The sequence below is a fragment of the Electrophorus electricus genome, chromosome 22 (genome assembly GCF_041902795.1).
Source record: "Electrophorus electricus isolate QZ-2024a chromosome 22, ASM4190279v1, whole genome shotgun sequence".
NCBI lineage: Eukaryota > Metazoa > Chordata > Actinopteri > Gymnotiformes > Gymnotidae > Electrophorus > Electrophorus electricus.
In genome coordinates this window covers 5,928,568-5,953,598 of record NC_137518.1, presented here as the reverse complement: position 1 = coordinate 5,953,598, position 25,031 = coordinate 5,928,568, and the positions used below count along the sequence as shown (strand labels likewise).

At 38.0% G+C, this 25,031-nt stretch overlaps 1 protein-coding gene across 9 annotated transcripts in view; it reads left to right on the top strand.

The window, feature by feature from the left end:
* The first annotated feature begins 1,652 nt into the window (after positions 1-1,652).
* Positions 1,653-25,031, top strand: part of stab1 (stabilin 1) — a 44,657-nt gene continuing 21,278 nt past the window's right edge. For 4 of the 9 annotated variants that reach the window (XM_081705131.1, XM_081705128.1, XM_081705129.1 and 1 more), the window contains exons 1-32: positions 1,653-1,935; positions 2,199-2,326; positions 2,421-2,536; positions 2,635-2,720; positions 3,031-3,100; positions 3,417-3,512; positions 5,500-5,610; positions 6,390-6,580; positions 6,832-6,962; positions 8,881-9,008; positions 9,176-9,246; positions 9,347-9,502; positions 9,623-9,757; positions 9,857-9,928; positions 10,128-10,241; positions 10,346-10,399; positions 11,983-12,063; positions 12,168-12,326; positions 12,528-12,590; positions 12,783-12,878; positions 13,122-13,208; positions 13,282-13,393; positions 14,016-14,202; positions 14,378-14,471; positions 19,817-19,975; positions 20,656-20,751; positions 20,901-20,996; positions 21,166-21,213; positions 21,399-21,526; positions 21,629-21,737; positions 21,830-21,907; positions 22,369-22,470. In XM_081705131.1, coding sequence (XP_081561257.1) covers positions 1,882-1,935; positions 2,199-2,326; positions 2,421-2,536; positions 2,635-2,720; positions 3,031-3,100; positions 3,417-3,512; positions 5,500-5,610; positions 6,390-6,580; positions 6,832-6,962; positions 8,881-9,008; positions 9,176-9,246; positions 9,347-9,502; positions 9,623-9,757; positions 9,857-9,928; positions 10,128-10,241; positions 10,346-10,399; positions 11,983-12,063; positions 12,168-12,326; positions 12,528-12,590; positions 12,783-12,878; positions 13,122-13,208; positions 13,282-13,393; positions 14,016-14,202; positions 14,378-14,471; positions 19,817-19,975; positions 20,656-20,751; positions 20,901-20,996; positions 21,166-21,213; positions 21,399-21,526; positions 21,629-21,737; positions 21,830-21,907; positions 22,369-22,470 — 3,408 coding nt within the window. In that variant the 5' untranslated portion in view covers positions 1,653-1,881. Of the gene's footprint in view, positions 1,936-2,198; positions 2,327-2,420; positions 2,537-2,634; positions 2,721-3,030; positions 3,101-3,416; positions 3,513-5,499; positions 5,611-6,389; positions 6,581-6,831; positions 6,963-8,880; positions 9,009-9,175; positions 9,247-9,346; positions 9,503-9,622; positions 9,758-9,856; positions 9,929-10,113; positions 10,242-10,345; positions 10,400-11,982; positions 12,064-12,167; positions 12,327-12,527; positions 12,591-12,782; positions 12,879-13,121; positions 13,209-13,281; positions 13,394-14,015; positions 14,203-14,377; positions 14,472-19,816; positions 19,976-20,655; positions 20,752-20,900; positions 20,997-21,165; positions 21,214-21,398; positions 21,527-21,628; positions 21,738-21,829; positions 21,908-22,368; positions 22,471-25,031 lie in introns of those variants that run through there. The other 5 variants (XM_081705127.1, XM_081705133.1, XM_081705132.1 and 2 more) reach the window with 5 other exon arrangements.

The window sequence follows — 25,031 nt, the reverse complement described above, 5'->3', positions numbered from 1 at the left end:
TTTCTAACTAATACAACTAATATATTTATTGATGAATTGAACAATTATCAGTGAATTGATCAAATGTTGAAAAGATGAAAGGTGAAATGAAAGAGAAGTGTCCTGAATTTTGCAGAGTATTATATGTTGCAAATCAATAATTTAGTCAAGCTAACTTGATGTCCTCCTTTTTGTTTCAGCCATTATTCTCTAACCAGAAATAATAGCACTATTATGTCCCATTTTTACACCCAGCAGAACAATCCACAGTAATGTCAGTAATTGTGAAAAAACTATCAGATGCTAGTTACACTGCCAGGTTTTGCTCTTCATGCACATAAAAGTACTTAAAATAGTTGCATTTTGAATTTTAGTTCAGTTGTTTTGTACCATGGAAATGTATTTATGAAAACAGAAAATGTAGGAAACGTGTGGTATAGTCTGTGGTGTTTGAGGGTCTAGCATCGGGCATTGTTATTTTTGACCTCGTCACTTCCTGTTATTCCAGAGAAGACAGTCTGTTCTCTTTTGGAACAGCACAGAGTAATGTTCAGCTCTTATCAAATATATAGTTTTATTTCTTCATTAATTGTAAATTAAATATAAAATGTAAAAGTAAGCTGTTTTTATAAATCAGGCATTTTAACAAGCATAATAACACAACATTGTGACAATAGTATTCTCAGAGTGTCAAATTTTTTTTAATATCTAAATTGATATAATTTAGAACTTATAATTTTGTTATGTAATGGGCAAACCTTAAGCATAAGGATCTTCCAAATAGTTCTTCTACTTGGTCCACTATATATTAATAAATAAAGGGATGTTAATATTTTTGGATTATTAGATAATATTAGGATTATTATCATTTCAAAGATAATTCTCTATAGTCCTAATATACTCTATTGATAATATTAGTAATGACATTACAAAAATGTAACTTGGTTCGAAAAGGTCAACAATGCTAAAATGTGACCTTCAAATGCCTTTTGGCTGAGGATAGCATTTTATCTGTTTCTTGTTTGTATCTTAAAAAATGATGAATGTAACATTGAAATTCCAAAACAATGCCAGGAAAGGACTGTTATTTTGATGTCATAGTGTTGTGCGAAATTTTTGCATTCTCAGCAATTCCTCCATCAACTATGTATTTTTGTGTAATTTTTTCTTTTATGTTAATTTTGTATTTATGTTAATTTAGAACATAATAATTAAAAGCTGTTTCATTCATTCATGAACAAATGACTAAGTGTTCCAGATACCTATGATTCATCCCTGCAACACACACACTTTATGTAGTCTAAGTTACAGCTGAGTATACCACAAGTAATTCAGAAACTGATTCATCAGTTAAACAATGTTGTACTGATTGTCATCATTGACAAATTAAACCTTTAACAATCACTTTTGAAAATGGAGGTATTGTACAGTTTACGAAATATAACCCATCACTGTACTGGGCATTCTGATTATTTTTCTACACATCTCATAACATTACTTTTGCTAATTGAATAGATTTTTTTCCCCTAAATTTTGATGAACTTGCAGACCAGTCAGCTGATAAGTACGGATTTCCTAACAGTCATGTGAGAGATACAGCAGAGGAAATCCATTGATTTTCCTGTCAGGAAAGAATACTTTTTTGGACACCTCTCCTTCAAAACTGGTGTGGTCAGCTACAGAACCTCCCTCTTTTCACGTGAAGTGATCCAACACTGTTGCAGAAAAACCAGTGTTTCATGAAAACAAAATTCAGGTTGACAAATACAGGAGGTGATAAAAAATGTAAACTTTTCTCTCTTGACTCAAGATTGTAGCTGATCCTAAGGGAAGCTTGGATATTTTTCCTTGCATGTTTATCTTTCAGGATATTAGGCATCTCCTTGATCTCAGGAAGAAGGCATGCATTATCTTTTCTTTCTAGGACTCATGATACCATTTAGTTTACAAATTGTGGTAAGTTGAATTTCTCCACTAATTTCAGTATCTGAGGACTTCATGACTGTTTGGCATGAATGTTTATGGCTTCGTTCTTTCCAGGGAAAAAAAAAACACAGGAAGTTTATAGGTCAGACATTATAATCAAACCTAGTTTTTCTTTCCTGTACCTCAGTGCAATTTGAAGTTTTCTGATTTTCCTGCATCAAAGGTTATAAGATTTAACATGAGTGCAACTAGTCTCATGTTTCTGCACTTTCTGCTCTGGTGCTTTGTTTAAGGCTATCTCAAACCACTGCGATGAAGCACGCACTACACAGCCAATCACTGTTTGTACGTCTTGTGCTGCGGCACCTGCTGTGGTGTGCCCGCCAGGTTTCAGGAAGACCACAGTGAGCACTAAATGCCAGTAGGAGATGACGCCTCACGTGCCCCCTTTCCTATCTCTGTCAATTTGTTTGGAGCATATTGTGCCTGATTTCTCTGTCCCCTGATTTTTCTAGTTACTCAATATTAATTGGGGAACATCTGCAGATCCAGGCTGGATGCGCTCACTCTTGTGAGAAGGTCATCACAATCAAGAAATGTTGTTCTAACTTCTGGGGCTCTCTGTGCTTGCGTGAGTGTTTTATTTATTTGTTAATTTTTTTTGGAGACAAGCATTTCTGAACTGCATTGATGAACAGATGGATTTAAGATAGTGTTCCTTTTCCTCAGCCTGCCCCAGTTGGCAAGGGAGGCCATGTAATTGGCACGGTACCTGTGTGGATGGAGATTTGGGGAATGGCACCTGTGTTTGTGAGGTCTTTCAGTTTCCTAAAAATAGCTTTTATATAACTCAGGAGTTACTTTTTGTATCATCACAATTTATTAAAAGTACATTATAGTGAAATATTGTGAAATTTCTTATTATAAAAGGTATATAAAATAATTTTTTTATAAATCAAATAGACTAAGATTACATACCTTCTGCTAGACCATTATGGTTTGGTTATAAAGTGACCTCAGCACATGCATCTCAAAGTGCTTTTCAGTTCAGTCTCTGGTGTGTCCAGCTTTGATATATGGCGCACACAACAAATGGGACAAATGTATGACAGATTGTATTTTCAGGAGGGTTACACTGGTTTTGCCTGCCAGAAGTGCTTGAATGTGAAAGCCTATGGGGAACACTGCAGCTCAGGTTGGTGGATATTTTTAATGAGTGAAAATTGGGGCCAACACTGACTTTGAGTCAGTGATGTGTAATAGAGTTAATGCAATTAATGTACATGCTTTATGTACATGCTTGTCTGCCTGTGCTGTAAGTCTCTTTTTTAAAAATACCCTGTTATAAATAAAATCTATGTTTTTTAAAAAATATAAGAGCTACAGAAAAATGTAAATCTAAACTGACATATTGTTCTGGCTATATATTTTGGGCTATATGTAGTTTCTAGATGCCTGTGCAGTAGCAGTATATATACATGCCGCAGTGTTATCATACATCTTTGGTTTAGTATGTAGTTGTGTGCACGGAGAGTGTAATTCAGGCCCAGATGGAGACGGACAATGTTACTGTCAGCCACCATACTCAGGACCAAAGTGTGACAAAGGTAATTCTGTTTATTTCTCACTATTATTATATAATACCTTGACTTATCTATGGGGTGGGTCCGATTCTCTTAAATAAAGTTGCATTTTGGGGTAATTACATAATTAGTCTATTAGTCATAATGAGTCCAATCTGTTAGTCTTTGCGAAATGTAATTATTATATATAAACAAGTGATACTAGATACTAAATACAATTTAACAAATTCTTTAAAAACATTTTTACCACAAATGACATTGTTAATATTGTTCATCAGTAAGTTAACCAAGGAATTTATTCATAGTCTCAAAACAGCAGTTATCAGGCCTCTGCTGAAGAAGACTAAACTAGGTCCTATAAATGTTAACAATTCCAATATTACATTCTTAGAAAAGATCATTGAGAAGGTGGCATCTTTTCATTTACAAGATTACTAAACAGAATTGAACTAAATAAGACTTTTCAGCCTGAACAATCTTAAACTAAACCATAATACTGGTAACCTGTTTATACTGGTTCTTGTTGACCTTAGTATTTCATTTGACAAAGTTGACCATTGTATACTGCTAAAATGTCTAGAAGAAAGGGTTCACCTAACTGATATTGTTCTGAACTGGTTCCAGTTTTATCTGCCCAACCATGAGTACTATGTAGGGCTAGGTAAGCATGGACCTAAACACTATGTCCTATGTGCTTTTCTGTGGTGTCCCCCATGGGTCGCGTTTGGGTCCAACACTCTTTAATCTCTTTAATCTCTGTTGGCCAGAGTCATCAGTAATTACAATATTTTGTTTCATCACTATGCAGACTGCACACTGCATATATTTATTTAGCTGCTGATCCCCAGGGTAACATTGACTTGATATTTAAATGCCTAGAAGACATCCAGTACTGAATGGGTCACAATTTCTAGCAACTCAACAATGACAAAATGGAAATGATTATCCTTTGAGAATAGTCATGAGCGTATTGATGCAATAGCATATCTAGAGTCCTTACCAGTTAAATCCCAACATCATAACAATAACATTCAACATTCAAATTAACGACCTAAGCTTTAAACAGCATGTCTCTCAAACAACATTCTTTCATTTGCGTAACACAGCCAAGTATCCTCACAGCAACTGATAGTGAAAAGCTCATACACAGATTTGTATCAATTTGAACTACTGTAGTGTACAGCTAGCAGGACTCCCAAAGAAACCTATTTCAAGCTTACAGATAGTACAGGCCAGAGGCATGGCATGCATTTTAGGCATATTACACCAATTTGTAAATAGTTCCACTGGCTACCTGTGTCATTCAGAATCAGATTTTCAATTTCTTCTGCTGACTTTTAAGTGTTTACATGGTCTTGCCACTCTTTACATAAGCAGCATGACTGCTAGGCATATATCCTCAAGGGCCCTCGGTCAGCTGATAAAAACATGGTTGTGGTTCCAACCCCCCCACCAAAGAGAGCTAAGGCTCTGGAACTCTGGAACTTTCTTCCAGACAGTTTGAGGGCTCTTCATGATCTAAAAACATTCAAGAAGAAAGCCAAGGCCTTTTTATTCTGAAACGCTTTTATTCCTCTTTAATTTCCATGAATGAATATTATATACTCTGTAATATCTGTTGTTTGAACTTACACTTTTTATCAATCATTTCTTTTCTGTAAACCACTTTGGGAACTGTGTTTTTAAAAGTTATACATTTTATTATTAATATTATGTGTTATTACATTTACGGCATTTAGCTGATGCTTTTATCCAAAGTGACTTACAATTATGACTGAGTACAACTTGAGCAATTCAGGGTTAAGGGCCTTGCTCAGGGGCCCAACAGTGGCAATTTGGCAGTGGTGGGGCTTGAACCAGAAACCTTCCGAGTACAAGTCAAGTACCTTAACCAATGAATACCACTTATTAGTGATATTACTTTGAATAAGAGGATTCATATAGATTGTTATAACAACTATTGCTGTAGATTTTTACATTGTAAACAATTACTATTTATCTCTTTATTCAGTTACTGCCTCCTGTTCAAACTGCACTGCCTACTCCTACTGTAAGGGAGAGGGGCAGAATGCTATGTGTGAATGCCTACCTGGTTTTAAGAAGGTTGGACATATTTGTACAGGTGCCCTTTTTTTTTAACATGCTACATTTTTTCTCAATTTGCTATGTGACATGTGGTATGTCAGACTGAGCAAGTCTTATCATATGGGGCTTACAGACCCAGTATGTATTAAAAGTGAATTTCTCATACATTTTCAGAATACAGTGATTTTCTGATTTTTTAAATTGAAGCAAACAGAAATTGTCCTTGTAGCTAGCTTGATAAGAAAACAGATTTGACTTAAATATATATACAAACTAAATACACTGACATAGATTACAATTCATACATCTTTTTGTACTAAAAAAAATCATGATTTGACTTTAGAAAATATGAAAATGGTGCAGTTTGGTAGTAGGTCTAGTGTGTTATTATGGCATTGTCTGATAAGTATCCTGTAGAGGGAAATTCACATCTATAGTTACATTTGTTTTAAATGTTACTTGCTCTTCTATTCTCATTTCCATGTAATCAGCTAATATATAGCACTGGTCTATAGGCATATTATAATCATAAATTTCAGTGAAACACAAAAATCATATGTTTTTGTTTCAAACACTGGTTTGGCTTTGTAGATTTGTTGCCAAGCTTTTTGAATTGCCAAGAAAGTTGCCAAGACTGTTCTAATGCAAACGTACTCTTTAAAAAACTAATAAAATCACAACCTGCAGAACCAGTAGTGCTCTAATAACAAACTCAGTTTGATTAAATGACTAAAACGATCAATGTATCCTGTAGCACACTGTCTTCTGTTTCTTGCCACAATAATTGTATTGATGTCACTCTAATCCAAATTTCAGGCATCTGCTTGCCGAATGTATGTGATGTGAATGCAGAGTGCTCTTACAAGGAAAGAGGGCAGTTTCAGTGCAAATGCAAAGAAGGCTATGAGGGAGATGGTGAACTCTGCACCCCAATCAACCCCTGCTCACAGAATAATGGAGGATGTCCATCTAATTCCACCACCTGTGAATACACAGGTCCAGGGAAGGTGAGCTTTGGGTCTGTATTCAGACTATTGCAAAACACTTGTAATAGCACATAATCCTCAGATACACTGTTCTGCACATGAGAAAATCAAATGAACATCCTATATGATATATACATATATATATATATCTGAACAAGCATGTATTATGCTTCCATGAACTCTTATTTGGGCAGTGATGGCCCTTTAGCGCATAACATGATAATATGCTTGCCTTCCACTTACAACAAGACCATGTCCATTTCTGACCTCAGGCTAGATGTGTGTGCATGAGTGGAATGGAGGGCTCAAACCCTGCTGCTGGCTGCAGGCTAAGGTCCACCTGCACCACAAGCACATGTCATAGGAGTGCGCGATGTGAAACCAGCCAAGACGGAATAGCTAGGTTTGTCATATCCACGTGTTTTCTTTCTGTTTTGTAGTGCCATTTTCAGTTCTTTATATTTTAGGTTCACACATACTGGAGGTGCAGTATGTGTGAAACGCTGCACTTGATTATAGGCACCTTCTGCAGAACACATGTGATGTAGGTCAAGGGAACCAGTGTTGATTAAATCCATTCATTTGGAATGCCCTGCAATGTTATCAGACAGAAGACATTATGTGTGTTTCATTGTTTCTCTTGATAGCTGGGCAGTTAGATAGTTCATTAGTTTGTTAATGTGGCTAGCAAATTGTACTGAACTCTATGTAATGTTAACCCTATATTTTACACAAATAATTCACTAGAGCCAATTTACTTGAGGAAAACTAGCTAATATTAGCTAACTATGTAAATGATAACAAGCTAAACTTGTTTGATTTGGCAACTTTTCTGAAGTGGTTACTTTCATATCATTCATAGTTGTCAGCAAAAAATGTATGAAATATTAGTAGCACTTAAACACAATAGTGAACTTAACACACAAGTGAACATAAGTGACATATTCCTAGTTATTTGCTGCTCTTGGGTGATTAACCATCCAACTGGCTCAATTCTCTAGAAGATCCTGATGATACAAGGAAATATTGATGGGTAAACTTTAGTGTCTACATCCTGCATAGTGATAAACTATTATACACCATTATTAACCATTATAACCCTGTACAGTTTGAATTTCCCTTCAAAGTGATCATCTTCACTTCCTTTAAAATGGCCAAACTCCTCTGTAGTCTACTTTGCAAGGAACCACTAGTGATTGGAATGCACTGATAGAAACAAATGTTTTATTTTTTTTGTCCTTGGCTTTTGATGAATTCAGCTAAGCACTGCCCATGATTTTTGTGCTATGATAGATTTTTTGCTTATTTGCATAATACACAAACCTACAGATCAGGTGAAATTCTTGTCAAAAATTGGTGTCAAAATATTCACAAGACGCGTAACCTAAAAAATTATCAAAAAATTTACATTTCATTGATAATTGATATAATTGTCACATGCCATTGTTCAGTCATGTGTGGAGTCAAAGGGTGGAGGTTTATTTACTTAAACAAAGGGTGTAGCTTTATTTACTTAAACAGCTGCTTCGTCTGTCTGAAAGGCTTCATCAATTTTTATGAAGTTTGAAAGACTTATACTGCTATTGACTGAAGTAACTGACTAAAATTGGCAGGGTTTGTAAATAGGGATCACTATAATTTCTCAGTAACTGCTGGGCTGATCAAACTGAAATTTTGTTTGCTGCATCTGTGGACGAGTTGGATGAAGGATTAATAAGCATGATTCAGTAATTGAAAAAACATGGCCATCATTAGCCAATACATTTTAAGCAGGCTTTTGTTGGGCTTAACATTGGCCAATCTGCACGAAACTTGAATGGTTTGTACAGGGAGTTTCAACAAGCATATACAATTTCATGTTTAAATAGCTTCCTTGTAAACAGTTACCAAAATATTTTGACATGTGCAAAAGACTGAATACTCACTAATTATCAAAAACATATTGGCATTTGTTGACAATGCAAGACCTTTTGTCAAATATAAGTAATATGACTGCTGAACTGCTGTTTATAAATCTGAGCAAATCTACTGGTTTTAAAAAATAACATGTCTGAAATGCAAAACCCCAAAACAAATCACAGAAACTCGTGACCCTACACCATTGTGAGGTGTGATCATGTACGAGCCAATACGAGCATATGTTGTAACATACGGGGTAGAAGATGAACTGGGTCTGCTTAATGTTACATTGTGTAATTTTACAGTAATACCACTACTTGTAAATGTTAAACTGTAACCTATGGACCTTGCGCCAGTGTAGAGCTGAACTCTACTGGGGGAAGGTTGAAAGCTGCAGCTCTAACTGCCATTTTCACTTTTAGGTGCCTTTGCGACCTTCATCAGATAATGGATGGGAAACGTTGCTATGGTAACATCATGGAGCGAGTTTTGGAGCTGGACAGAGAGGGCAGCCAGTCAGGAAAACTCACTGGAAGCATTGCACTGTTCGGTACTACTTTTAAGATTTGGCATGTTTTCTCAGAATCTCAGTGGAACTGTAGGCTTGGCAAGGTTTCTCGAAATCTCAGTGGAACTGTAGATGTATGTTATCAGAAGCAACATGATCAAAGCAATGTAGCTTCTTTGAAAGTTTATTTATTTTCCTTTTTTTTGCAGAGAAAAATTGTGAGTTAATTTTAAGCAAGCATGGACCATTTACTGCTTTCATCCCAGTGAATACATCACAAGTAAGAAAAAAGTTTCAAAAGAAAAACTGCATAAGTCATAGTTCCTCTTTGTCCAGTTCTTTATTCATTCCAGACTGCTTCCTTACTGATTCAAGCACAGTTTTATATATCCATGGGTAAATTCTACTATCAGGCCAGAAGAGGAGAAGCCATATGTAAGAATCACCTCATCCTCGGGCAGCTACTTTACAAAGATTTGGAAGGCAAGGACTTATGGACATATGCAGGAGAAATGATCAGATTTAAAACAAACAAGGTGACTTAGGTTTAGGACATGTTTTATTTCTCTGTACATATGGTTTACTCTGTAAATATGGTTTACTCTTTACCTATTTTTTGCTATGATTTAATGCCTGATTTATGCTTGTGTTGTCAGCAATTCATTGCAAAAAAGGATCCAGATTCATTGTTTACGATCATTGAGAGTGATATTCCAGCATCCAATGGAATTATTCATATAGTTGACAAGGCATTCACATTTGCTAGTATGGACACTTCAAACAATGCTGAGGTAAAATTAGGATTCAAATTATGTTTCAGTTATTTTGTTTAGATTGATAAATGAGTGGCATTTTCAGTCATCTCACTCATGTTCTATTATACATTGTAGTTTTCTTCAAAGACCATTGGGGAGATTCTCACAAAAGATGACAGATTCAGTCGATTACTTTCACTGGTAGATGTGAGTATCTTCTCCTTTTTCCTGAATGCTTGGATGATTGGGGTATTCAGCCTCATCCAGTCACATTTTCCTTCACTCTTTATGATGCAACAATTTACGTCGTTTCAAATAAAATGTGGTGCATAGTCTAATGGTTCTTTCTAATTCAACTGAAGCTTTTACAGAGTTTGTTACAGAATTAAAAGATACTATATTACAGAACTGTGGAGCTCCAATGCCACTCAGTGGTCCTGGACCACTGACAGTGTTTGCCCCAAGCAATAAAGCAGTGGACAGGTCCAGGGATGGCAGTCTTATATATATGTTAACTGATGTAAGTAATATTTTAGGTCAGTCAATATCAATGTAAACATATTTGCTTAGGGGAATGAACATGATCAATTTATAGGACATTTCACATGCATGTTTCTCCCCAAGGCCAAGCACAAACTTCAGGAGCTTCTGAAACATCATATGTACTCCAAGGCAGCAGTAAGGCATTTTTTGCTTTTTACCATTTAAAGGCCATACAGAGTTACATTATCCGTTATATTTTTTTCCTGTTCTTTAGCCAGTTTTCCTCAGGATATAGTTGCCAGCTGCTCCAATTACAGCTTTCTCTACAAGCACGAATAAGCAGTACCAGCCAGCTGATGTCTATTCTTTCATGTCTTTCAAAACTGCAGCCGTACTGCAGTGTTATCAGCTGATCTGAGACTGCACTACTGAGCAGTCTGTTCATGCTCCATGCAGTGCTAAATGGTCACCTCTGCCACACAGTTATGCAAGCCTGACTGAAATGTCATTTAGTGACAACATAGCACTGCTTGTTTTGTGTGTTTTTTGAGAGACATTTTAGGCTGCCCATATGATGCCATGAAAGAGTATTTGCATATTTACCACATTTAATTTAATTTAACTGCATCAAGCCACAAAGATAAGTAGGATTTGAACGAACACAAGGTTTCTAAATGATAATTTCATGTATTGAAGGAAAATGGTTGTGCAACATTAACTAGTCCATGGTGAAAAAGCCCTTAATTACTAGATCAAACATTTAACCAAGTTTAGTTGATAATTAGGATCAGTTACATTAGAGACAAGTTCTATTACTGCCACCCTGGTAAATCTAAACATCACTTTTTATGGAACTTTAAATAACAATGTGAAATAGGCCAAAAGCTCACAAAAAGTAGCACTCTATGACGTTATCAAACATAATTCAGAACAGATGAGTAAGAAAGTTATTTAAATATATCAGCCTGCAAAAGGCTACAAAACCATTTTTAGGCTCTGAGTCTCCAGGAAACCATATTGAGAACTAGTTCTCCAAATGGAGAAAACTGCTGAATTTTTCTAGAAGTGCCCTGACTACCAAAGTTGCTTCAAAGCACAGCAATGATTCATCTGGGATGTCACAGAAGAACCCAGAAGAACATCTGAGGAACTTCAGGCCTCACTTACCTCAGATGACACCAGTGGTCATGACTCCACCTTTAGAAAGAGACTAGGCAAAAGAGGTAGCTACATGACAAAACCCACTGCTAACCAATACGAACATAAAAGCTAAAATTACATTTGCAAAAAACAAACAAAAAAACCCCAACTTGAGCACCCAAGCTATTTGAAATAATGTTGAATGGACTGATTGGTCAAAAGTCCTGCTTTTGATATGCTCTGGCAGGACCATCAATGGGCACTGCTTGAAATCTAAAAGGTGGCACATTTAGGAGGCAATCCATTTTTAACATTGGTTATATATGTGTGTTGAAAAACCTTTTCCTTCAGTAAATCAAACGATCATTCAAAAATGATTTGTGTTTCTGAATGTTGTACTTGTCTTGTATTTTCTATAAGTATGTCAAACCATTTAGTATGAAAAATATATAGAGGAAATCAGAAAAAAAAATACAGGAAATAATAAGAAGAAACTTTTTTTTACAGCGCTGTTACAGTGGTTTATTGATGTCTTGTACTCCTGTGGCTTGAACAACAGTTTGCTTAGTGCTGTTCTATATATTTAAGGCACCTATAAGAGTTACCATAAAAAGCTGCAGTGCATATCTCTGTCCTAGGTTACTGTGGATCAGCTGGTTCTTATGACTGAGATTCAAACCCTGGCCCATCAGGTTTTGAAAATCACTGTTCCCGGTGATGTAAGTGACTGCATCCATTTGTTGTTTAGCATGAATGAGTTGAAAAGTAGTTTCAAGTGTGGCTTTGTGGTCTGATAAATAGTTTTCCCTTTATTTGCCCTCAGGGAAGAGTGTTACTTGGTGAAAAAGGGATACCTTTTGAGTCAAAAGACATAGTGGCATCCAATGGGATCATTCACATAATAGATGGAATTCTTGTGCCACCTTCCATCATTCCGATTATGCCGCATCGTTGTGATGTGAATGAGACTGTGATTGTTACGGTATGCAAAAGAATTTGTGATAAGTGTAGACCTATATATTATTCACTAGTAGACAGTGGCTAGTTCAGTATAAGCTTCTCAAAATTATTTCCTACACTTGCTGACAAGGCTATTCATATTTCTTATATCATGACCGTAAAAGCTGTCCGTACTGAGATGGTGCTTCACTATGTACATAATATTTTTAATGCTGTTTTTCAGAGTCCCTGTGTAAAATGCAGCTCTATTTCAGAGTCACAGTGCCCACCTGGAAGCATTGAAATGGTACACTATGGAATACTATGAAAAGATTCTTTAAAATTTGATGGTTATGGAAATTATGTTGAAAAAAAAAATTAATTTGGTATATTTCACAGGAATTCTTACTCCACTGTAAAATAAATATCTGCTGTTTAATGCAGCAGTTGACTGCTGTTCCATGTGTGAAAGCATGTGTTCCCTCTCCTGTCCTGTTAGCCTCGTCTTAAAGACTGTGAACCCCCTCCTGATATGCACTCGAGAGGTTTCCTCACCATCCCAGGGTGTGCAAAATACTGCAACAGAACACAAATGGTAGGAGAAAAGCCAAAGTCAAGTCAAATCGTTTTTGTCATTTAATTGGCTTAGTTATGAACAAAGACAGCTTGAGTATAAAGTTTCACCTATACACTGCAGCAAAATTAACAAATTTTTAATTCACCGTCCCATACCCATGGAGCATGTGTTTTTTTCATATTGTCTGTAATAAGTATATAATTGCCTGCTGGTAGTATGGCAAGTAAATCAGTTCTGTCGAACGACCGATTTGTGTTTTAGAGGGCAGAATGCTGCAGAGGATTCTATGGGCCAGACTGTAAACCTTGCATTGGAGGATTTCAGCACCCATGTTACGACAATGGCACTGTGAGTAAACTTGCCAAGTTTAAAATGTGCAGATGAATAAAAGTGCCTACATCCAGTCTGGTGTTGTCCTTAGTGTTCCGATGGCATTCATGGAGACGGCACCTGCAGGTGTAATCCTGGATTCAAGGGAATTGGTTGCCATATCTGCTCAGACCCTAACAAACATGGAAAGAACTGTGACCAAGGTGAGAATCCCATTTAAACAAATCATATTGTGGTTGTTGGTTATGGCCATTAATTGCAAGGGATATGCAAACAACTACTAAATGTCAAAATTGTATTTATGATCAGGATATTATGGTTTCCTGTATATGATTATATGATCTATATGATTCACCAAGTATGTAAACACATTTTAATTGAAGCAAACATTCTGCACTGTGACTGTTTCATTTTAAATTGGAGTTAATAGCTAAAACTACAAAAATTGTATCATTGCCTAATTACTTACAGATTACATTGTTTGAATGAGGCAGGTAATGGGACTATGAAATGTACTTATTTGGTTTTAAAAATACCAATATAATAAATAAATAAATAAATAAATAACACCAAATCATCAATATTGTATTGTGAACCTTACATCAAAATATGATATAATTGGCCAATTGTAATACATTCACATTTAAGTAAAAATATCAATAACTATTTATCAACATATCACTGTAGCATTCAATTTGTATGCAGTGCCAATTTTGGCTGTGCTGTCCAGCTATCCATTTTGTGTTTTGATGATGATCCTCTTATGATGAAGTCATAATTTGGCCACTGCTATATATGTGCATGTGTGTGCATACACTCCTGCAGATTGCCATTGTGTTCACGGGGTGTGTGACAACAGGCCCAACAGCCTGGGGGTGTGCCGGAGGGGTTCCTGTCACCCGGGATACTCTGGGGAGCTGTGTGACCAGGCGGCCGCGCTATGTAGTTCGGATGGCGCTTACACACACTGCCACATCCACGGTTACTGCAAATATTCTGGCGACCAAATGACGTCAGTTGCATCGATGCAAACATTTTTATGTCCAATTTTGCTGTGACCCATGCAGAAATCACACATAGCTAACCAAACGTTTGTGTATTCCATTGTTTGGATTTGAGTGTATTTTTCATGTTTTTAGTTGCCCTGCAGATTGTAGTGAATGTCCTTTTTGTGATGTTTTATGCAGGTGTGTCTGTGGGCCAGGATATGAGGGGGATGGTTATTCATGCACTGAAGTGAACCTCTGCCTGAAACCTGAACGGGGGGGATGCCATATAAATGTGAGCATCTATCTATCTATCTATCTATCTATCTATCTATCTATCTATCTATCTATCTATCTATCTATCTATCTATCTATCTATCTATCTATCTATCTATCTATCTATCTATCTATCTATCTATCTATCTATCTATCTATCTATCTATCTATCTATCTATCTATCTATCTACACTTTGTTTTTCACTGCCTTTTTGTGATGCTGGTCTTGATATGACATTAAATATAAGAATGAACTTATATATAAATATAATCATATGATTTGCAGCTAGTTGGTAGCGTACAGATTTCAAGTGTTATTTGTAGTAGTATAAATTACATGATTACACAGTTAAAATTTTAGTTTTCACAATTGTATACATGTAATGCACTTAATGCACCTATACTATGATAGAACAATTGCTGGCACACTTCCAAAAAAGGAACTACTCACATATTATTTTTGCTACCATACAGTAACTCTAATTCAGGGCTAACAAAAATCTATATAATAATTTCTCAGAATTAGTCCTCTTCTATAAACTGGCATTTTTAGCTAAACTTTCTATTCTTCTCCTTTTTCCCTCCATAAAACCTTGTCATTAAACTGGCTCTCCAGGAACTCCTCTGTCAGACCATAATGGCTTCCTGTTTATAAACCCAGTTTTCCAGTGATTCATAGGTCTGTGGCTTGCAGTGTTAACTTTCTCACAGTGCTGTTGTGTAGTGAAGATGTTGACTGCTCTAGACAATGAAAAATCTAAGAAGTCAAATAAATAAATAGATAAACAAACAAACAAACAAACAAACAAATAAATAAATGGACTGATAGCAGTCCTGTAATGCAGACATGCTTGGCAATAATAATGATAATAAACTTTACTTGTTTACTTATATAAATAAACCCGGATTAAAAGTGCTTTATAGAAAATAAATGCAAGGTGGGCTCGAACCCAGGTCAGCTAGGTGATGACACCAACAGCCTACGGCAACCCTGCTGCACTTGGGAAAACCAAACTAAAATTTCTCAAACAAAACCAGAAAATGGAGAGGAACTTGAATGGCTAAGGGAAGCCTCGGGAGAGAGACAGACTTGAGAGGGAAAACTGGAGAGGGGAGGGGACGTGTAAAAATATGGACACCCTTGCAGACAAGAAGTGAGGTGTAGCACGAGGGCTCACAGACCTCAATACCTGAAGTTACCGGCTAGGAGCTTGGCTCAGAACTTGTTAAGGCCCCGGTAGTCTATACAGGGGTGTAACCCACCGTCTTTCTTCCCAACAAAAAAAAAGCCCCGCACCAGCCAGGGAAGCACATGGCCGGATGAATCCTAGGGCTAAGGCTTCCTGGATATATTCCTCCATTGCCTAATGTTCAAGCCCCAAAAGGGAGAACAAGTGGCCTCTATGGACTGGAACCAGGGAGGAGGTTTATGGCCATGTCGTATGGCTGGTGGGGGGGCAATAGTTGGGCCTTCTGTCTGCTAAATGCTTCCCTAAGGTCCCAATATTCCTGGGGGACTCAAGACAGATCCAGACCAAGGTTTGGGTGGCTGCAGGCAGGAGGTCTGACACGTCAAACCCCATGACAGACCCGACCGGCTCTGCCAGTCTACCTGAAGATTATGTCACTGAAGCCAGGGGTACCCCAAAATCAGTTGCAAGTCAGGAGCATAGATAATGTAACAGTACAAAGTGTGCTCCGACTCGCATCGTGACTGTTAGTCTGATGACTAACAACCCCTGGGTCAAGGGACCGGCAGCAATGGGTAGGGGTTCGTCCAGTGGGACCAGTGGCAGGGCTAACTTGTTGGCCAAAGTTACCCACTGCCCCAGAGTGCCTGGAGACGTGTTTCAGATGTTCCCCAAGCCATTGTGGTGCTGAGGAACAACCCCTGAGCTCCCTACCCTGGCGGATTGTGGGGTTCCATCCACTCTTGGCTGCCACAGTGTGGAATTCAATCGCATTCACCGCTCTTTTCCCCTGACATATATTAAGGAGACGGGAAATCATCTCCCCTTCAGTGACTGGATGGTTGAAAGTCCGCTTAAGGGAAGCATTAAATTCTGCTGCAGTGGAACATATGTCAGTTTGGTGCTCCCAGACTGGGGTGGCCCATGCCAGAGCCCACCCAGTCAGAAGGGAGATGATGTACGCCACCTTTGCTTGCTCTGTGGGGAACCAAGCATTGAAGGAGGAACCCCCTACCACCTCACCAGTATAGCACTCGGGGCAGGGAGCAATGGCTCTGAATGGGAGGTGGGCAGCCTCTGCAGCCCCAGCTACCTCCACACTAGGAGCAGCTGGAGGCACTGGTGTTTGTGTCAGGAGGTCTGTCAGGGCCTGCAACTGAGAGAGGATCTGTCACCCCCTGATTAGTCAGATCTAACTGTTGAGCTGGGTCCATGACTGGGTCTTTCTGGGCTCAAACCCAGGTCAGCTAGGTAATGACATCAACAGCCTACTGGGTGAGCAACCACACTCTAACAATGGTGGGCCTGTGTGCAGAACAGTTAGATCTTGGATCAGGTAAAACAAAAGGAAAAATCTAAACACCACACCAAGCGTGGAAAAAGGGAGAACAAAGGACGCCACAGGAAGAAATGGCAACCTTGATGCACTGGGGAAAACCAAACTAACACTTCCAAAACAAAACCAGAAAATGGGGAGGAACTTGAATGGTGAAGGGAAGCCTCGGGAGAGAGACAGACCCTGCAGGAAAAACTGGAGAGGGGAGGGGACATGTAAAAACATGGACACCCTTGCAGCACAGAAGTAAGGTGTAGCGCAAGGGGGAAACCTGCAGAGGGGAGGGGACATATAAAAAAACAAACACCCCCACAGACAAGAAGTGAGGTGTAGCATGAGGGCTCACAGACCTCAATACCTGAAGTTACCAGCTAGGCGCTTGGCTTGGCTCAGAACTTTGGCAAAGACCCAGCACTGAATGACTGGGTCACTGGGCTTATATAAGGTCTAGCCCAGCTGTTGGGTGTTAAACCTGATTAGTAGCGTGCCTGACTTGAGGCCTCCCTCTGGTGGCCGGAGGGGGCCTCGGCCTGGTACCAAACCTTACAATAAAAGATGAATTTAAAGAAAGGTATAAGATAAAAGAAAAGATATCACACACTACATAATATAAAAGTTCAGCATATAAAATATAAAATTCTGTAATTAACCGTAAAATTTTAAATGAGTAAAGAAAAGATAGAGTAAAAGCAGAGCAGTCTAATTTTAGGCCTTCCAGAATAAAAAGGTCATAATATTCTTTTTGAATGTATTTAAATCAAGAGCCCTCAAGTTGTTTGGAAGAGAGTTCCAGAGTTTGGGACCATGGCAATAGAATGCAGCCTCAGCACTCTTTAGTGAGGTGGTGGGAACCACCAGCATGTTTTTATCAACTGATCTGAGGTTCCCTGAGGGTACATGATACTAGTAATTGTACATATACACAGAATAAAATGTAAAATATCCTATGCCATTAGAGCTCCACTAGAGCTTCACATAGGCCCCTCCTTACACTCTTAATTCCAGAAACCACAACAATGTGAGCTCTTCTCAGGGGTCATCATGTAGTCACCTCCCTTTATTGGTGTTAAGCCCATGACACCTTTAGAAGGCTCAAAAGTGAGATCTGGCATCCCAGCATCAGCCCCTCCAAGTTCACTTTTAAAGCAAGCCGCACCTCTTTAAGTATTATGTCACTAGAAAACAGCCCGTAAAATCCATGATGCCTCCCAATGACTAAAACCATACCCAGCCCCACTGGCACTGTTAATACATATTCAGTGCCACCAGTTCCAAATGGATTTTACCTATCATTATCAGCAAGCATTGCACAATACAGCAGGTCCATCCTGTCCTCCTCAGTGACTAAAGCAGGCACTGTTAATACATGCTCCATGCTGCCATTTCCATCTGTGCCATTTACACAATGACACAACAACTTCAGCCACTCCACCTTTATGGTGCATTAACCCAACAAGTCTGAGCTCTCCTTATCCACTCCTTAACCACTGACTAGCCCTTTAAGCAACTTCTAATAACTCCTTCACAGCTACTCTTAACTTATAGCCTCTAAGGCTGAACTGCACAAGCAATGATGTGGAGGACGTAACTACAAATCCCTTAACACCTATATCTATTACACGTGCCTGCCACGAACGTTTTCTCACCCACTTTCACTGGCGTTCTCCCTCAGTCTGTGTACCTCAGCTTTTTCCTTTCAAAAACATCCACTGCATCCTCAAATGGAATTGTTAACTCTATTAAATAAACTATTCGTTTACTTAGAAAAAGATGTCACTGAGCTATCTGTAAAGTACCACTTCAAAATAATTTTCTTAATAGTTTTAAAACTGACAAGCACAAGGAATATAAAGAAAACACAATCGTTTGAGATACCAAGATCAAGTATATTTGACATTTTCATCTCTAACCCTAATTTACAAAAGGTGTGCATATGCAAATACTGGCAAATTTGATTAAACTGGCAAAAGCTAATCTACTAACAGGGTCTACAGTAGAATGTTTTTCAAATGAGCAAAATGAGACGAATAGTGAATATTCAATTTGGAGCATTTCTGTGCAAAATAGGGCAGTGTCAGTGCAAAATAGGTTAATTAAGTCCCACACTTTGTGACTTCTGCTATTGTGATGAGAAGGAAACAACGAGAAAGGAGAATACACAGAGTATTCTAAATTGGATCTGACCAAAATAATTAAGATATATAGCTTAACTAGCCATGTCACTTTAGTTTTATTCTATGTTAATTTTTCTGTTGTTCTTCACCTATCTTCTTCTATACTGTCTTAAGCTCCTTAAGGTTTGTTTATGTTTTTAGCTACTGTATTGACTTTAGTCATTTATTTAAAACACATCCTAACTATATGTGTAATTTATTGGAGTGCCCACACAAATTAGCACTCTTTATTTGGGATCTAAGTAAATCAGCACCTCACCTTGAATTAAACCTCTGGTATCCTAGCAAACAATCCGTAAAACTATATTTGAATCATTTTAGGAGTGACTCCTCAAATTGTCCAAAATACAATGTCACAGTCAGCCCTGGCATTAGGTGGGGTTAAGTGCATTGCCCAAGGCCTCAGTAGTAGAAGTATCATAAAAGTAAAATAGTAGTATTATAGTATTCTAATAGTACTATTATAGGAGTATAAAATAGTGATTTTTTTACATGAGAAACCCATTATCTTCTATAGCTATTTAACTATTATGTTTAGCTCAGTCAGCCATACTCCTGCAGCTAAAGTTATTTTACTGTAGCTATTTTATGGCAGTATAGTCTGTTTGTGGATATCTTTGCACACATATCTGCTCCAGTCACCCCAGGCACATGTGTTTTGCAGGCTCAGTGTGTGTATGCGGGTTCTGGAAACTTGTCCTGCGTGTGCAATGAGGGGTGGACAGGTGATGGCATCTTGTGTGTGGAGGTCAACAACTGCTTGATGGAGGATCGTGGTGGCTGCCATGTACATGCTGAGTGCACACCCACTGGGCCAAGCCAGGTAAGGTTCAAATACTTTACCTTTAATAAAATGTTTATGATTTTAGTTTTATTTATTTATTCTACAAATTTTACAGTCAGTGGAGGCTACAGTGTCCCAAGCACATATTGGAACTTCAATCTGGGTTGACATAATATTTTAATACATTCAGTCTTATTATTTAATTATTAATTATTTGCAGCATTATTAAAGCAGATATACAGAATGCTCATATATTATACTTAATATATAAATACTTACTTATCAGAAAAACAAATTGTAAAAAAGTGCACAGTATAATAAAATGCCTTCAGGCTATTCTCATGTAAATGAAATCACAGTAGAAAAAAAGTGCCTAAGTATCATTACAGTAATATGTAAGTGAACTTTAAGTATGAACTTTAACATCCTTGTAGTATTCATCTGAGTCTGTTTGAGTTTAGTGTTAGAGTGGAAATTTAAATAATATAAATATATAAATAATAGATAATATGAAGTGCAGTAAGCTACAAGATCAAGGAGAGGCTAGATCCAACAACTGTTAAAATGTAAAACGTTAATTAATAGTTAATATGCTAACCTCCACTTCTACATTGCTCACACCTGTAATCTTTTAGATTTATGAACATTTGACTCCTTTAAAATTGTTTTGGGCCAAAACCAAATTACCAGTTACATTTTACTTATTACCTTGTTTCCAGAATAATTGTGAATGCAAAAAAGGTTACATGGGAGATGGTCTTATATGTCAGATTGTTAACCCCTGCTTGGAAGCAAATGGAGGCTGCCATTCACTGGTTTGTACACATAGTCATTACATACTCAATTTGACTTGACTTGCATTTTTTAATCACATGCTCTACCAAAATTTGATTTCAAGCTGAACTGTCATACCCTAGGGGTTTTAGAGTAAATAATAAGTTTTTTGGGTTTTTTTTTGCAATAGGCAGCATGTGAATTTAAAGCTAATGGAACACACACATGCACGTGCCCTGCAGATTATGAAGGAGATGGTATCTCATGCTATGGCAATATACTTGTGGTAAGTACCTTCTGAAACTAGTGAATCAATATTCAACAAAGAGATTAGAAATAAAATAGCTGACTTTTGTTCAGAATTGCTAGTTTGTATATTAATATTATATGGTGGAAAGGAAGCAAGGAAAAAGTAATAAAAAAGTGCTTAATCTAATGTCCTTTTTTCTTTTTAGGAGCTAGATGGAAACTCAGATTTCTACCATTTTAACCACTTCGTACAAGTAGGCAGTTTCACTTATTTTACTCTTGAATAAGTGAGTGCTGAAACAGTGTCATAATGACTCAAGCCAAACATCTATACTGTCCCAAACATTGGCACTGTTCCATACTACACTCCAAATGCCTGCACTGTTCCACACTACTCTCTAAATATCTGTTCTTTGTCCTATACTACTCTTACCTCCAGAGGTACCAAGTGATTACTGCAGACAGCAAAGTGACTGCTTTGGTTCCTTCTGCGGAAGCTTTCAAAAACCTGAGTAACTCAGAGGAAACTTTTTTGTTCGACTTTTACCGAATGCCTCATTTTCTCAAGTAAGGCCTCAACTTATCATAATGCATATAATATGATATTTGGGGGTGGAGGATGGGCAACCACCCTGTCAACTCATCTTTTTGTGTGTGCTTTCTTTCCAGAGCTCACTTTTTGGACGGTATATATTCTTATGATGATTTGAAGAAGCAGGTCAACAAAATGGTCCCAACCAAAATCAGGACAAAATGGTTGATCACGAACAAAAATGGGGTAACTTTTTCAAATGAGACAGATTGCTGCTGGCATGTTTATTTTGCTCCATTGCTGAAGTGTGTGTGTGAGTCAGTGTGCTCTGATTTCAGGAGCTCATGATCGGTGATGCTGCCATTCTTGTCCAAGATATCAAGGCAACTAATGGGTACATTCACATCATCAACACGGTAATTATTTATAATCATATATCCTCCAGTCTCTAAGTCTAAAAAGCTGATTTTATGTGCACTTTATAAAACATGCTGTAAAGTGAATTCTAACATCATTATAGTATATAATTTAATTTTAAATTGAAGAATAAATACTAAATATTTAATTTTAAACTACATAAATTCATAAACAAAATTTATGATGCATAAATATTGTGCGTATACTTAAGAACAGTTGTTTTTATACCAAAGCAACTTCTTTCAGAACACTTTTTTTGGGGTCTAGAGTTGTGTCAATGCATTTTAGAGCAGGGATTCTTAACCACTCATAACCATTATCTTTACGATACATGAATGTTAAACTAACCACATCTAATTATCTTTAGCATTTTGAATACTAATCATTTGTTTCAGAGTATGAGCTTGAGCTTGCAAACACAGAAAAGCTGTTTTAAATACAACATATTTCATATCTGAAGGTTCTGAAACCCCCAGTTTCTGACTTCCCACCACCACCCCCTGATCTGATGGAGGTCCTGAATAAAACTCCCTCATTCAGCCTGTTCAGACAAGCAGCACTGGTAATTGCCACCTAATTCATACATAGCACTTTACATGACAATGTTTATTAGATCACGGGGTTTTGAAACCCTGTCCTGGAAGACCAGAGCAAGGTGCATTTTAGAGTCTGCCCTACTCTAATGCAGCTGTTTCACCTTTTAAAGGGATTAGTAATCAAATAATTAGTTGAATCAGTTGAAGCGGTTAGACCATAGGCCATGCAGAACTGCAAATTAACAGAACTGTATTTTTAATAAAATAAAATCATACACTGCAGAATACATCTTTTTTGCTGTTTACTGGCAAAAAAACATTGCTGACATGCTGACAGCAATAATTATTCTTGTCTAAACATAATTTAGTTTTACAGCATCAAATCAAGTATTTAATTAGCCTTTATAACCCTTTAATATAGCCCTTTATAACATGAAGGCAAAAAATCCACATTTTCCTAAATTAATCACAAATAATGAAGATAAAACTGTCACATCCTGGGCTATACTCAGTAGCACACACACACACATCTCCACACTCCCTTGTCTCCCTCGCTCTACCCCCAGCAGCACGCACACACACATCTCCACACTCCCTTGTTTCCCTCGCTCTACCCCCAGCAGCACACACACACACACACACACACATCTCCACACTCCCTTGTCTCCCTCGCTCTACCCCCAGCAGCATGCACACACACATCTCCACACTCCCTTGTCTCCCTCGCTCTACCCCCAGCAGCATGCACACACACATCTCCACACTCCCTTGTCTCCCTCGGTCTACCCCCAGCAGCACACACACACACACACATCTCCACACTCCCTTGTCTCCCTCGCTCTACCCCCAGCAGCACGCACACACACATCTCCACACTCCCTTGTCTTCCTCGCTCTACCCCCAGCAGCACGCACACACACATCTCCACACTCCCTTGTTTCCCTCGCTCTACCCCCAGCAGCACACACACACACACATGTCCACACTCCCTTGTCTCCCGTGCTCTACACGCAGCAGCAAACACACACATGTCCACACTCCCTTGTCTCCCGTGCTCTACACGCAGCAGCAAACACACACATGTCCACACTCCCTTGTCTCCTGTGCTCTACACGCAGCAGCAAACACACACACACACACACACACACACACACACACATCTCCACACTCCCTTGTGTTGCTTGCTCTTAATCATCCACCTAATGAGTTATAACCACTGCACCTGCGCCTTGTTTCCGTCACTATTTAAGCCTCACAGGTACAAGCCTCATGGTGGCCTGCATCTGCGCTGCTGAAGGATTGCCATCAGACACTGCTTGTTCAATTAATAAAACATTGAATAAACCACAGTTACCTTTGTTTTATGCATGGAACTGTCACAAAAACATTTGATTGCATAAGTATTCTGCTTGTAGAGTTAATAGTTGCTAAGTGCAGCTTTGACAAGCTCAGCTGTGAGTATCTTTGGTTAATTAGTTAGCAGTGTTGCACATTTCATCATTGGAATTTTTGGTGTCTTCTTGGAAAGATTGCTCAAGCTCCATCCAGTTGAATGAGAACTCGGAATGAACAGTTTTTAAGTCAATCTGCAGTTACTCAGATAAGTTAAGGTATATACTTTGGTGAGGCCACTTCATGGTTCCAAATTCTTTGGCTTTGTCACTGCAGTGTAGCTTTTGCTGCATGGTTTGGACCTGTTTGAGATTAATCAAGTCCAAATACTCTTGTAGATTGAAGCTGGTCTTCCTCCTGAATTTGTCAGTGCTTTTCTCCATTCATTCTCCTTTGGTCTTTTACAGTTTTGCTTGGTTTAGTGCCAAAGGTTACATTTTAGTCTCATCAGACCATGGAGTCTTTCTCTCACATGCCTTTGGGCAAATTCAACAAATGCTTCCAGTGAGCCCTTTCATACAAGTCAGATTTATTAAGCAAGGATGTTATTGTTGTCTCATGCACAATTTCTCAAACCTCTACCATGGAGGACCCGACATAATTCAGCACTGATCAACTCATAGTGAACTCCCTTATTATGTCTCTTCTTGCCAAGATACTGAGTTTTGGAGAACGGCTGGTTCTGGTTGGACTCATAGTTGTTCCCTGTTTTATCCATTTTTAAATGAGGGATCAAGCTGTGCTTTTAGGTATATTCAATACCATAAAAACCCTGTCTTTGTAGGTGTGTTTCTAGAACCGTTTTGGACTGTTCCTTGGACTTCATGTTGTAGTGTGTACCTTGGAATGCACTAAGTAGCCAGGGAAGTGCTCAGACAGGCATATTTCTGCAATCATTATGAAATAGTATGTAATAGTATAACATCACACACAGGGTGATTCCAATTCACCATTTTTGTGATCTAGAGAAGAGAGATGTTTACTTCAGAGGTAAATTAGGTGCATTAAAGGATGTGGGTGTCCGTATACAACTTTTTATTTGTAATTAATTTAGAAAGGTATGTGGGGTTTTAATTTTTGCTTTATACATTACAGAATTATATTTTTACGTTGATGTTATATGTTGCTTCAAGGGAAATTAATACTTTTTTAGCTGCTAGAGGTCTTAAAGATCTTAAAAACATGACTTTCAGTT